This window comes from Perca fluviatilis, chromosome 22, assembly GCF_010015445.1.
Source record: "Perca fluviatilis chromosome 22, GENO_Pfluv_1.0, whole genome shotgun sequence".
Taxonomy (NCBI): domain Eukaryota; kingdom Metazoa; phylum Chordata; class Actinopteri; order Perciformes; family Percidae; genus Perca; species Perca fluviatilis.
Window position 1 is genome coordinate 3,531,682 of NC_053133.1, and position 14,099 is coordinate 3,545,780.

The 14,099-nt window shown below is 42.7% G+C and overlaps 1 protein-coding gene across 1 annotated transcript in view; it reads right to left on the bottom strand.

Moving 5' to 3' along the window:
* cnn3a (calponin 3, acidic a) overlaps window positions 1–12,112 on the bottom strand; it is a 33,022-nt gene extending 20,910 nt beyond the window's left edge. Inside the window, exon 1 of the mRNA XM_039790264.1 lies at window positions 11,858–12,112. Within this exon, the coding sequence (XP_039646198.1) occupies window positions 11,858–11,914 (57 nt within the window). The 5' untranslated portion in view covers window positions 11,915–12,112. The remainder of the gene's footprint in view (window positions 1–11,857) is intronic.
* Between the last annotated feature and the right edge of the window lie 1,987 nt (window positions 12,113–14,099).

The following is a 14,099-nucleotide window of genomic DNA, read 5'->3' on the forward strand; positions in this document are numbered from 1 at the left end:
CATAGGTTTTGATATTTATAGTGTACATATTACTATTACTCTTATTTTCCCATTCCTATAGTTTATAAAGATATCTTTCTGTTACTGTTAAATGTGTATTTTCGTATCTGTTGTGTTGCACTTGAGCTGCTGTAACGTGGCAATTTCCCCAGTATGGGATGGATCAATAAAGTCTAGCTTATCTTATAACTGTTCCATCAAGCTTGTAAAACACATACGTGCATGTTTCTCCTCCTGAAAACTCGGCCTAATCAAATGTCATCAACGCAAAACGTGGTACTTCTGTTCGCCATGCCATTCTGAGGCTCTATACCAAGTTTGGCGAAGATTGGCCCTTAGGGGGCGCTATAATCAAGGTAGATGCGTTTTGGCCTATATCCCAATGAACTCAATGGTAAATGGACTTCCTGACGTTGGCGTTGTCGTCGTCACGCTTTGGGTTCCGCACTTGTAGACTCCGCGGGTCAACGGGGGTGACTCAAGCTGGGGAGGCTTGGACCCGGTCATAACTGCTTGCAGTTCTAGTTACTCCGCTTCATTTTTTTTTTTTTATATATATATATATATATATATATATATATATATATATATATATATATATATATATATATATATATATATATATATATATTTTTTTTTTTATTTGTAGCTATTTTTAGGGCCCGAGCCCCCACAGCGGCGAAGGCCCTATTGTAACTGAAGAAATTATTATTATTCCATTTGTATTTAATGTGTATTTTCTTATCTGTTGTGTTGCATTTGAGTTGCTGTAAAGAGGGAACTTCCCAGTGTTGCATCAATAAAGTCTATCTTATCTTAGAATTGTTCCATCAGGCTTGTAAAACAAATAGGTGCATGTTTTTTCCTCCTGAGGAGAAGACGACAAACTGGCGGAGCCTGACGTATCAGTCACCACACGGAGCTGTTTAAAAGCTGGGGGCGGAGCCAACATGCTGACAGACTCATTGTAGAGAGCTCACTTACTGAGGCGCCTCCAGTTTTCCAGGTGCTAAAAGACGCTGCATGTGTCCTGCCCATTCTTCTTCTTAACATAAAAACATATGTTATTGAAGTCTTAAAATGTCCATAATTGGTGGAAATGCATAACGTATATACAGCAACATAACCACAAGTGCAAAAGTGTTAATTGTGATTTAAGTTGGGTTGCCAACATAGGTCAATAATTTATGCTGCCATAAAATTTCTGGTCAAATTAGTCTCCAATAATTGCAATAATTCGGTATGTGGTATTTTACAGTCTGGGTTTTTCCTCAAATGTTTTTTCATGGTCTTGCTTGCCTTCCTTGATATCGATATTTGTGTAGAGGCCCTCAATGGCCATAGTAAATAGGATGGAATGATCAGGAATATGTTCATGAATCAAAGAAACTAGGGCTACATTTACATCGCTACGTTTCGGTTTTTAAGCAGAGTTTTGAGCCAAAAGTGATCTCCACGCATGCAAGTGTTTTTGGCTCCAGTAGAAGAACTAATCGCCATTTAAACTAACACGCCCAAACCTCATATCTCATCAACATTCTGGTATATTGGACATTAACAGGAGGCAGCGTGGAGGCTCCGCCTGTTGCTGGTTGTTGCCATGGTAACGTTAGTAGCTTTAGTCTCAGAACGAGAAGTCGTGACCGATAAGACCCAATCAGGAGGAGAAACTTTGGCGTCAGTGTTGCCAAAGGTCTCCGTTTGAGGCAGTTGAGACTAGGGGTGCACCGATCCGATATAAAGATCGGATATCGGTCCGGATATTGACAAAACAGCTGGATCGGGGAATCGGAAAAATGTACAGATCCACGGGCCGATCCAGTTTTATTAGTTTTTTTTCCCTCTGTCGCACATGTGTCGCATGCTGGAAGAGTTGAGTGTACACATAAATAAGAATTCAATACATTACATCTATGGTAATTTGTCTTAGTTAGGAAAGTCATGTTTAGTTAGACAAGTCTGGTGCCTTTAGTCTCCTACACATGGTGGAAGGAAGGGGGGGGGGTAAGACTAAATTTGCAGAGAGAGTGAACTCTGTATCAGAGAGGTGACACTAACTCGGACCTGAAACCTGGACAAACTGAATTGTAAACTAATACACCGTTTTTCAGTTTCCTACTCCTATCGCTAATCTTTCTGTAGCTCACCTTAGGGCTGGGCGATATGGCCTAAAAATAAAATCCCGATAAAAAAAAAAAAATCCGATTTTTTTCTCCCTCTACTTAAAATCAATCTGCAGATGACAAAGAAAATGTTCAAAACAAGTTTTATTTAGTTTTGACTCATACACACACGCACACACATGGGGCATGTATACCATTATGATTATTCATGGCAATTTTGTGGAAATATAAATTGGTTTGAGTTTTTTTTTTTTTGGGGGGGGGGGGTGCTATATATTCAACAACAACAAAACGGATGCGTGAGATAAAGCCGTTTTCACACATACAGGTAATTCACTTGTCGTTCCTCGCTAAAAGTTCAAATCATTTTAACGTTATTGCGCAACCTTGCCCCTATTTTCACCTGTTGCTGAGTAACGTACGTGAACATCCCATGGTCTCTTGAATGTAGCATACCTGTAGCAAGCTCCCTCGTAGCGATAAAAACAAACGGGAGCCCAGAGGGCAGCGTCGGCGGATGTTTCATTTAAACAAATCCACGTTAACTACACATTCCAGTTAATCGATAAAATTGATTTATCGCCCAGCCCTAAGTTGTACAGTCACGTAATTATCAGTCCTATAATATCACCCTGAGCCTAAAAAAGACATCAGAATTACTGTACGTGTGGTCTTTCACCACCTAATTAAGCTATATTGTTTGCAAAAGTAATACACAAATAATAGTGTAAATAAACGCAGGTGTTTTTTTTTTTTTTTTTTTTTTTTTTTTTTTTTTTTTTTTTTTTTTTTTTTTTTTTTTTTTTTTTTTTTTTTTTTTTTTTTTTTTTTTTTTTTTTTTTTTTTTTTTTTTTTTTTTTTTTTTTTTTTTTTTTTTTTTTTTTTTTTTTTTTTTTCTTCTCTACCGATATAACTAAAATGTGAATTGTAAGTAAGTGTACTTGTGCTTTATTGGGGGGGTTTAGGAACACAACAGGACGTCACACAAATTGGGCCGTTTCTCACACACACACACACTTTTTTAAGGACCGAATGCCCCGTTAGGCTCTGTCTGATAGTCGGGATAGGATATGGGGGAGCTAGCGACACTACAGTAGGTTAGCTGCAGGCAGTGTCGGGGAGAGGTCTCTTTTCACTGCCCCGCCACCAGGACATGTTCTGGAACAAGGGGCGAAAGATCTATGAACGATGGTCCCCAACTGATGACCCGGCAGCTAACTGAATAGACAACGGTGAAGATGCAGCAGGAGTAATTTGCGCCAACGTTGTTGAGTAAAGACGCTGGAGGTAACGAGGATGTCTCGTTTGGTGAACACAAAGCGGGGGGGCCAGCACTAACGAGGGGCCTCGGTAGCTGAATAGAGCTAAAAATGGAATGACTATTACATGGTACTAATCCACCACTAAGGAGTTATTTTAATATGTTCTTTTGCTCCTGCCAGTAAATTACTGGTTCACAATTACTGTAGGTTTATTATTCCCAACCTAAAAATTAGGTTTACAAGCTTGGGAGTATTTGTGAGTGCAAAACAATATTCATAAGATAATTTAAATTATAGATATAAAAAAAAAAAAATCATCATTTAAATAACCCTTTAAACCAGAATACCCTGTAATTTGTACAAATCTTACTTAACCCTTTTCCCCAAAAAAACATTATAGAGAAAGACTCGTAACTGGCTCGTACCTGAAACATACAGGACGTCTACTACACGGGCTAGAAAAAAAGTGAAGAGTGAACTGCAGTGGGCTGAAGGCCCAGTGGATGGGGTCCTCATCAAGGGGTTTCTGCTGAAGGATTTCAGGAATGTGATGTATGCAGCTCAGAGAGGAGCATGGACTACTGATCACACCACATGCAATGGAACCCAGATGGGCCCCTGCCCGACCTCCTCCTTTTATGTATGTGCACTCTCCGACAGAGGAGGTTTTACTGCAATAAACTGGGCCTCCGGGACTGCAGTCCTGATAGAAAACCAGAGTCCTTACACTTCACAGACAGATTCGGAATGCCTCCAAATGCAAAAGAGGAATTCAAATGTCATATCTTATTAATATTTACCCCAGGGTTTCCCCCAGAAAAGTTATTTAGCCCAGTGGAGAGTGTCTTTTTTCGACGAGGGCCCTGCTGGGGCCAGACACAGCCTGATGGCATCATTAATGTAGAGCCCTATAGTTTCTGGGATAACAGAATCATGGAAATTAAGAATTTAAAAAAAGCTATAACACAGACTCCATAGGGCCCTACATCAAGTCAATGCTAAGAGCTAACTGGAGATTTAAATTTAATTCCAACCGAGCCGCCCCGCTGTAACGGTAGTTTAAAAAACATCTTAAAAATACATAAAAAAAGATCATTCCCAGAGACTTAGGCCTGGTGGGGGACAACTAGGCCCGATGGGCCACAATTTTTATAATACACTGGGGGAAACACTGTATCCAGCTCTAGGCTGTCTGTGGTACTTGAAATGGAAGGATAACAAAGGACAAAAGGACACAGAGTGGACATGCATGTGATTTACACAGACCTTTCCAGCATGCCTTAAGCCATTTTTGTAAATCAAATATACTTCAAAGCATACCATGGAGTTTTGCATTGGCAAATATATATTTTTTGCAGTTATTTCCACTTCTATATTCTCTTAAGGCGCTGTTAAACTTCAAAAAAAGGACGCGGTTCTGTTTATACTACACTGGGTGACGGCGTAAGTGGATGTGTTAACACATGCAGTCAGCAAGTACACTCCTTGCATACAGTCCACTCAGTCACAAATTTGGGGTTGCACGCAGATGTCTTTGAGGAGGTCTCTGAGGCTTCTAGCATGTGGAAACAGATGGGAGGGGGACAGCACTGATTACACTGAGGTGGACCCGAAACCACCTGAACTGTCATAAAGACAGCCTTCAATAACAGCTGTCAAACTTCAAACCTGCCATAAGCTCAAGGCACACAGCCTCGTGTCTGATCATCACTTTTCTATCAGCCCATGTTTTGATAGTGCTGTGAAATTTCTGAAGTGTCCGTTATCCATATTGTATTGCAAATCCCATCATCCCACCGTATGACATTGAAAGTTCAGACCGTGCATGATACAGTCACTAAGCTTTACAGGTGTTTAGTTGAGAGCAAAATAAAAGGCAGAGCCTCTGTAATTTCTTTGTGCCTTTGGGAGCTTGACGGTGTTGCAGCGAATAAGTCTCCGTTATTGACGTTTGTGTGTTCTGCTTGAAAGCTGTTTTTACACTGAATGTGTATCCAGTGTTTCCTCTATATGCATTTAGCAGCGGTACAGTAGACTGGCCCGATCTGCCGGCGATTTGATTTCACCCTGCAGCTCAGGCTGGAAACCTGTACATCTTTCTATCCTGCTTGCGTTACAGATCTGTGGGGACCAATCACAAACTGGCTCATCCACCTATTGCCGGGTTTAACACGATGACGATAGAGAAGCGACCAAGCAGCTTTTTGTTTACATTCAACACGGCGGCCACCGAAGCGCCGCTGTCGCTGCTACGTCGCCCGGACCGTTGCTCTGATTGGTTGAAGGACTATCCAATCGCGTACAGAGGCATTTGAACTATGCCCCGTTGATCCCGCCTCTTGTGCCGTAGGAAATACAAAGCAGACTCCCCCAGACTAATGTTCAAGCTCGGTCTGGTGATAGCCTGACTAGCGGCACAGCACTGCCGCTATATCAAAAATGTCCCCAAATGCAATAAACTCACCATCCCTACTGTAAGCAGCCAAAGTGAAGAGCGACGATTATAAATCAAAACACCCCCAGACATCGCCACTGTTAAGCCCTCTGTTATTGGTTATGCCAGGCAAACCATTACAGTGAAGTTCAGCAAAAAAATAGAGATAACGCATAATCTTTATCTTAATGGAAAGTCTCTTAACTAAACTCTAGTATCCGAAAATATTAAAAACCAGTTGTCGCCTTCACGCACACTGAAGGCGATGAGTTCACCACAACGCCATATCAATTCACTTTCAAAATGTCCTCACTTATTGCGTATTGGGGGGTGGTCCCGGGGGTAGAAACATCAGCAGAAAATATTGGATCAAATTCACGGTTTATTAATAAATAAACATTGACTTACGCCACAAAGGCTTTTTATACAGTGCTGCTGCTGCTGCTACTACTACTACTACTACTACTACTACTACTACTACTACTACTACTACTGTTATGCATCATTTGGATTTGACATGATTTATTTCAACGTTATTTGTATTAAATCTTAAAGCATTTTATCAAATGTAATTCGACAACTGTGTACAAATATGTGCCAAAAGCCCTTCTCGTGTCAGCAGACGCTCTAATCACCTTCCGGTAAAAACTCACCACTTCGGCACTGCTGCTGGGGGGTGCGCAATCATGGAAGGCTTGTATCATGTGGACGCGCCGACAGTTTTGTTGTCATTACTTAGAATTCCTCATGGGGGAGAAAGGAACTACGCACTACGTCAACAAATGAAACCAGTGGCAATCAGTGGCTGGTGGGAGTGATGGAAAAACATTTAAAAACATAACAGAAGTTATAGTAAGCTGTAAAGCAACATTAATGTAGCCTAACTATTTTAAATTTATTCTGGTGCTACACTGCCTTGCCCTGTCCCGGTTTCCTCCCAGGGAACAATTCTCCTGTATTATACCCTGATTTATGACAAATTTTCACATCTTTCCTTTTGCGTTATTACAACCTAGCTTGATTATGAATCACAATCACGATTATTTTGGTCAATATTGAAATCAGTATTATTTAACATGATTACTCATTGTCCTATGGAAAGATGTTGCTAATATCTAGGGCTCTGCTCAATTGAAGAAATTCTTAGTCGACTCTCACTCATTCAATTGTATCGACTAATCGATTAGTCGATTTAATCGACAGATCTGTAAATCTGAGTTTCTCCGCCAAGAGTCATGCAAAAGCACCACTTTAATTCTTGTGTTTACCAGAGATGTGCTCGTACGTTTCTTGGAAATAAGTCATTCAGCATGAAAAAAACATAAAACATGACTAATCGACTAAAGAAATCTAAGTTGAGTAAGACCAAAACGACCGATTAGTCGACTAATCGACTAAGAGGGAGCAGCCCTACTAATATCAAACTTAGAAAACCCAAACAGCTTGAACTGTAACATTACTCTTCATACTTTTCGTTTGAACAGGTTTTTTTCCCCCCCATTCAGGACACAAGACAAAGGAAGAGTTTATCTGCAAAAGATAATGGGCAAAATAACCTTTTATCTCAATTACTCTGTTTTTGTGATCATTAGGAGCCAAAATCCTAATCGCGATTAAAATTTCAATTGATTGCGCAGCTTTATTACAACCTGTCTGTGGCACTGTACAGCGTGTATAAGCCCTACTACTCTGCTGTTTCCTCCTCCTCCCCCTCCCTCCCTCCCTCCCTCCCTCCCCCGGGGCTGGAGAGGGGCAGCCCGTCAGGCCCGCATGAGTCGGGCCAGCTGTCTTCCAGACACCACTAGCCTCCCATTCCTTCTCGCTTAAGGCATCCAGGACCCAGGGGTGTGTGGGCAATGGAAGACAGCCATCTGTGGGTCCCTGGCGTGCGCCTGGCCTCCCTGACTCCCTCCCTCCCTCCCTCCCTCCCTCCTGCTGGTACTCTGCTGGAGTACCAGTGGCATGAACCAAAAAACTAAACAATCTTGAAATTATTTTAAAACATAAAAATGCTGTTGTAGAGTATTTATTATTGGGTTATTTTCATTCTTTAAAAGTCACCAGAATGCGGGAAACAAAGTATCTGAAATTAGAGCTGGGCAATAGGGAGAAAATCAAATATCACGATATTTTGGACCAAATACATCGATGTCGATATTGCCGCGATATTGTAGGGTTGACTATTGGTAGCCTGGTCCTACCAGACTCTGGTCCATTAGCCTGGTCCTACCAGACTCTGGTCCACTAGCCTGGTCCTACCAGACTCTGGTCCAGTAGTCTGGTCCTACCAGACTCTGGTCCAGTAGTCTGGTCCTACCAGACTCTGGTCCAGTAGCCTGGTCCTACCAGACTCTGGTCCAGTAGCCTGGTCCTACCAGACTCTGGTCCATTTTATTTGTACAGAGAGTCTGGCCACTCTCCATTGACAAGTGTTAACTCCTTGAAGGCGGGTCCTCTGTTGAAGTTTAAAACTATTGGATCTGCCCAGAGCCACTCTGGATCTGCCAGAACCAATCGCTAACGTTTTGTAGTGACGTCGGCTTAGCATCGCTAGCGTTAGCCTTAGCCAACTCTTTCACTTCTCTTTAACGGAGCGAGCTGGAAAATCAAACTGTTCCCAAACCCCGTGGGGAGGAGGGCCACAACATCATGGCCACTAACACAACTCAGCAGAAATTGTTCTTGCTCGGGCTTTAACTTCTGGATATTCGGCAGCGTTGCCACAACGGACCGCTCGCATCTTTCTCCACCGCCATTACAGAACTACAACTCAAACTAGCGCACGTCCTCAACGTCATCGTTCTCAGCCACTCCCTCTGTTCACTGATTGGCTGGAGAAAACCCAAGAATATACCGCAAACCCAGACGGAGTACTGAAGGAAAACAAAAATGTAGCTTAAGTACGTAGGAGGGCGGAGCCAGGCTAGACTATTGGTGCTTTCACATACAAATTTACACAATGAGATTTGTGATAAATAATCTTCAGTAATGTGGATGTAATGACTAAGTGGGGTAAAGAAAAATAACAGAATAGCTACAACAGTCTGGTAAATTCAGAAAATGACATCACTTTACTGTAATGCAGCCTTTAAAACCAGGAAAAGACAATATTGTCATATCAAGATATTACGATATCCAAAATCTAAGATGATATCTAGTCTCATATATTGATAATATTGATACATTGCTCAGCACTATCTGAAACTCAAATTAGTTTGAGGGGAGAACCCCCAGACTCCCGGCAGCAGTGGGCGGTGATAAAACGCCACGGTCAAGCTGGACGGTTTCCAGCAGCCTTCAGGCTGAACAGGAAGTCACAGGAACACTCACATCCTGTAAGGTCCGATTCCCATTTAATAAAATGTTATCATACCCATATATCAGCTTGTACACAGTCTCAAGTTGTTAATATTATGACAGAGTAGCTGTCAAAATGCTCTACATGGTGCTGATAATAAACAGACTGTAGATGATCTGTAATCTGAACAGATGTAGTCTCTCTGACTTCTAAACCTAACTATCAACCACACAACATGTGTTCTGTACAGAATAAGCCTTTAAAATCAGACAAATAGCAATTTAAATCCCTCGGATTCAAAAAACAATAAAAAGTTTATATAAAACATCACCATGTTGAGTCGATTCTGAACCAATCAGTTAGATCAGCTCAGCAGAGAGCCAGGCGTTTCCCATCATGCCCTGTGTCTTGCGGTCGGAGGAGAGCAACTGCGGCGCCTGGCTCTAAAAACCGCGGCCGCCTCGATCTCGTGAGAATATCGTTGCTGACGTGTCCATGAGTTCAGAGCAAGTCTAATCCCGCCCACCATCCACCTCCCCCCTCACGACCTAAACCAACACCAAACCTATACTCTTCCAAGTAAACTTCAAAAACATCACATTTGCAATCACATCTCTATATTCTTGGACAATTATGTGAAATAATTACTCTGTGCAATAATTTATCAGCTACATGTGCAAAGGTGTCCTTTATTCGCTGCTGCTACTTATAATCACACCGTTTTGTTCATACTGTATTTATGTTGACACTGCACTACAATAGAATTTGTACAATCTTTTCAACCTAATCTTATTTGAAACCTAATCTCGCTTTACTTCTTGTCAACGTTTTTATTTATTTCTTACTGCAGCTATGTTACTTTATACACTTACTGACTTGCTCTTTTCTTACTCTTATTTTTACCTTGAATGTGACTGTGAGCAACTGCAACTAAATCGTTTCCCTGAGGGGATCGATAAAGTATTCGGATTCGGATTCTAACCGGCATGTGTTGGGAGCGGCGATCAGCGCTGATCGATTCTGCGCAGGTCTGGCTCATCTCGTACGAGCCTATTATGATACCGCTGATATTAGCGAAACAGGATCATATTTTATGGTGAAAATGTCTTATGAGGTCTTCCGGCTGCTCTGCTTGGGAATCGTTTTGATTTGAACTATTCTGATTCCATATGAGATTCTTCCTTTTGATTCCGGTTCTTATCGATTCTTGAATTTCAATCTTTGAGGGGTGGAGTTAAAACAGGTCACATGCTTAAATTTCACAAATAAGAGGAAAGATTTATCTTGATTCAATGGTGATTTACAGTTTTACCGGGCTTTTTTCATCGTAAAATAAAGGCAGACTTTAGAGCGCCGCTTACTGTGCTCCGTGGCTGCAGCACGACTAGCGCCTGGTTGTGTTAAATTTGGAACAGATGATTGAAATTGAAACCGAATCTTCCAAACGATTCCATTGTAGGTAACGTTATGACAGTAGCCTACAGAGGGCCAACGTTACTTCCGTACAAACCAGGTTTAAGATGATGACGTAGGTGAATAAGGCGAATAAAGAAACGATTCCACTGGAATCGTTTCGTAATTTTTTTTAAACGATTCCAAGTCTGAACCGGTTCTCAATGCCCAATCCTATTTCTAAGCAGATTTTCTATGCTGTTTTCTGAGGACAAGTCGTCATACACACACACACACACACACACACACACACACACACACACACACACACACACACACACACACACACGTTATTTTAATGACCAAAACTGACACTTTTTTTGCATTGTGGCTTCCTAATGCAGTGCTGCATACTTTCCTAAATGGTCATATTAGTAATAGAAAGCGCCTATAATCCCACTACTACGTGGCAATCTAATTCTAAAAGAGTGCGACATATCCACACACAGACACAGAGTGAGGGAATCAATATATGTCGTACATCCATAAAGCAGCCACACAGCCCCAGCTGGCTCCTCCCCTACACAAACAATGAATTACTTTTTTTTTTTTTTTTTTTGTCATATCAAAGAGGCTTTACAATGGAAACACACGGTGCATCATATCATCAAAATAAGTTAACGTATCGGCTTTAACTCCATGGAATCTTAAAAGTGTTCCTGTGATCCAATCCATAAACAACAAAGAGGGACGGAAGGAAAGTTTGCGTCCCATCATTGAGGTGTGGGGGGAGAGAAAGTGGTGTAGACCGTGTAAATCTCGAATAATCACTTTGTACCCGGTTTATAGTCGACACACGGTTCGGACAAGTTAAAGTTTAGGTGCTGGACTTTAATTTGTTGTACGTGAACGTTACACCCAACCCCTCGGATAGACCTTAATACCTAAACGCTGAAATCTCCACAGTTAAACTTGGCTCACATTTCTGTCTTCTGTCCCCTAAAGTTAAACGTTTAGGGGACTGTGGTTCATTTGACTCAACGCAGCGCTCTTTTTTTTCTTTTTACGTAACACCCGGGCAGCAAAGAAGGCTCCCGAAAGTCGGGGTTATTTGGGGAAAGTTTAGGCAAATGGACGTTCAAATGCCACTCGGTTGAATCGTCCAGTGTAGTGCGTGTCGCTTTTCCTCTGAGAGAAAGACCGAGAGCTAACACACTGGCTTTATCGTACGAGTAGGCTACGCAGTAAAAATCCGTTAGCGAGCCTTTCACTTTTTTTTTCCTTTTTCTTTTTAAGTGTCTGAAAGACGTTTTCCACTCTGAAACAGAAAGGTAAAAAAGGCACTTACTTTGCTTCTCACTTCAGCAGATAATCCGTAGGCTGGCCCCTTATTAAAATGTGTCATTTTCTTGATATTTTTTATTTATTTTTTGCTCGTAAAAACCCGAATATATTTCCTCAGCTACAATGTAGCACAGATGCTGCTGTGGGAAAACTCCTGCTTGGCTGCTTCGGCTCGGTTGGACACCCAGACAGGAGGGAAATATTCCGTGAGGTTGACTGAGAAGAGTACCGGAGACTGTAGGCTGCTATCTGCAGGACAGGCTCAGATTGCAAAAAAGGAAAAAAAAATCCCGTCTCTAAATGATTGACGTAGCCACAACAGCCAATCGGAGCAGCCGATTTGTACAGGGCTACTCCCTCTCCTGTCGCTCTTTTTTTTTTTTTTTTTACTTGAGTAGCCTGCTGTAGCAAATATCTGTATTTAGTATTACTGCAGACGCTGAGTATTGTCGTGACATGAATGGCTTCCATAAACTGACTGCCTGTTGGCATGAATGGAACTGCTGTGGCCCAGTGACTACACACTCTCACCACAGTGACTGCTTGCATTGTTCTTGGTCATTCAACACACTTCAATGTTAGACTTAAAGTGCTCATGCTATGTTTATTGGCTTTTTCCCTTTTCTTTATTGTGTTATACATGTTTTTTTGTGCACGTTATAGGTTTACAAAGTGAAAAAGCCCAAAGTCCCCCCCAAAGGGACTTACCATCTCCAACAGAAAACACTGTTCACCAACTGCTCCAAACAGCTCTATTGTAGTCCAGCCTTTACTTCAGAGACAAACGTGGTCACTTTGTAACACACGTTATAATGCTCACCTAGCTGCTAGCGTCGCACGCCCTCATACTCTGCTTCTGACTGGCTAGTAGTCCTTACCTAGGTACTGTCAGGGCACGCCCTCATACTCTGCTTCTGACTGGCTAGTAGTCCTTACCTAGGTACTGTCAGGGCAAGCCCTCATACCAACACATTCTCACACCCAACTCGTAAAATAAGGACGTTCGGTCAGGAGCCTTTCTCGTTCTTATTTTACGTTAAAAGTCTCCTTTAGCGTCTCATGTAAACGTGCTTGGTCGCCACTATTGCCGTCCCTTTTTCGGAGAAAAACAATGGGGAAAGGACGCCTCAAAAGCCGGGAAACACACCGCGGGTGAAGCGCGACAATAACGGAATCGCGGAGGTTGGGTTTAGGAGAAAAACAACGGGGAAAGGACGCTTCAAAAGCCGGGAAACACACGCCGTAGACGGGGGAAACAAAAGAAAAACAACGGGGAAAGGACGCCTCAAAAGCCGGGAAACACACGTCGGAGACGGGGAAACAAAACGCCACACGCGGGGCGCGAACCCGAGTCTCCTGAGTGAAAGTCCGGTGTTTTACCCATCCACCACCCCAACCACCATCCTTATGCAGCAATTTCCCCTTACATACCACTCGCTAAGTCTCATCCAACTGCGGCTCTCCCCAGCACGTTACACAAATACGCCGAAGGGTGCCTTTTTCGTCGCATCAGACGCTGAAGGACACTGACCAAACGTACTTATTTTACGAGTTCGGAATGAGAACGGGTTGCTCATACTGTGCTTCTGACTGGCTAGTAGTCCTTACCTAGGTACTGTCAGGGCACGCGCTCATACTCTGCTTCTGACTGGCTAGTAGTCCTTACCTAGGTACTGTCAGGGCACGCGCTCATACTCTGCTTCTGACTGGCTAGTAGTCCTTACCTAGGTACTGTCAGGCACGCGCTCATACTCTGCTTCTGACTGGCTAGTAGTCCTTACCTAGGTACTGTCAGGCACGCCCTCATACTCTGCTTCTGACTGGCTAGTAGTCCTTACCTAGGTACTGTCAGGGTGCGCCCTCATACTGTGCTTCTGACTGGCTAGTAGTCCTTACCTAGGTACTGTCAGGGCACGCCCTTGTACTCTGCTTCTGACTGGCTAGTAGTCCTTACCTAGGTACTGTAAGGGCACAACCTCATACTCTGCTTCTGACTGGCTAGTAGTCCTTACCTAGCTACTGTCAGGGCACACCCTCATACTCTGCTTCTGACTGGCTAGTAGTCCTTACCTAGCTACTGTAAGGGCACAACCTCATACTCTGCTTCTGACTGGCTAGTAGTCCTTACCTAGGTACTGTCAGGGCACGCTCATACTCTGCTTCTGACTGGCTAGTAGTCCTTACCTAGGTACTGTCAGGCGCGCCCTCATACTCTGCTTCTGACTGGCTAGTAGTCCTTACCTGCG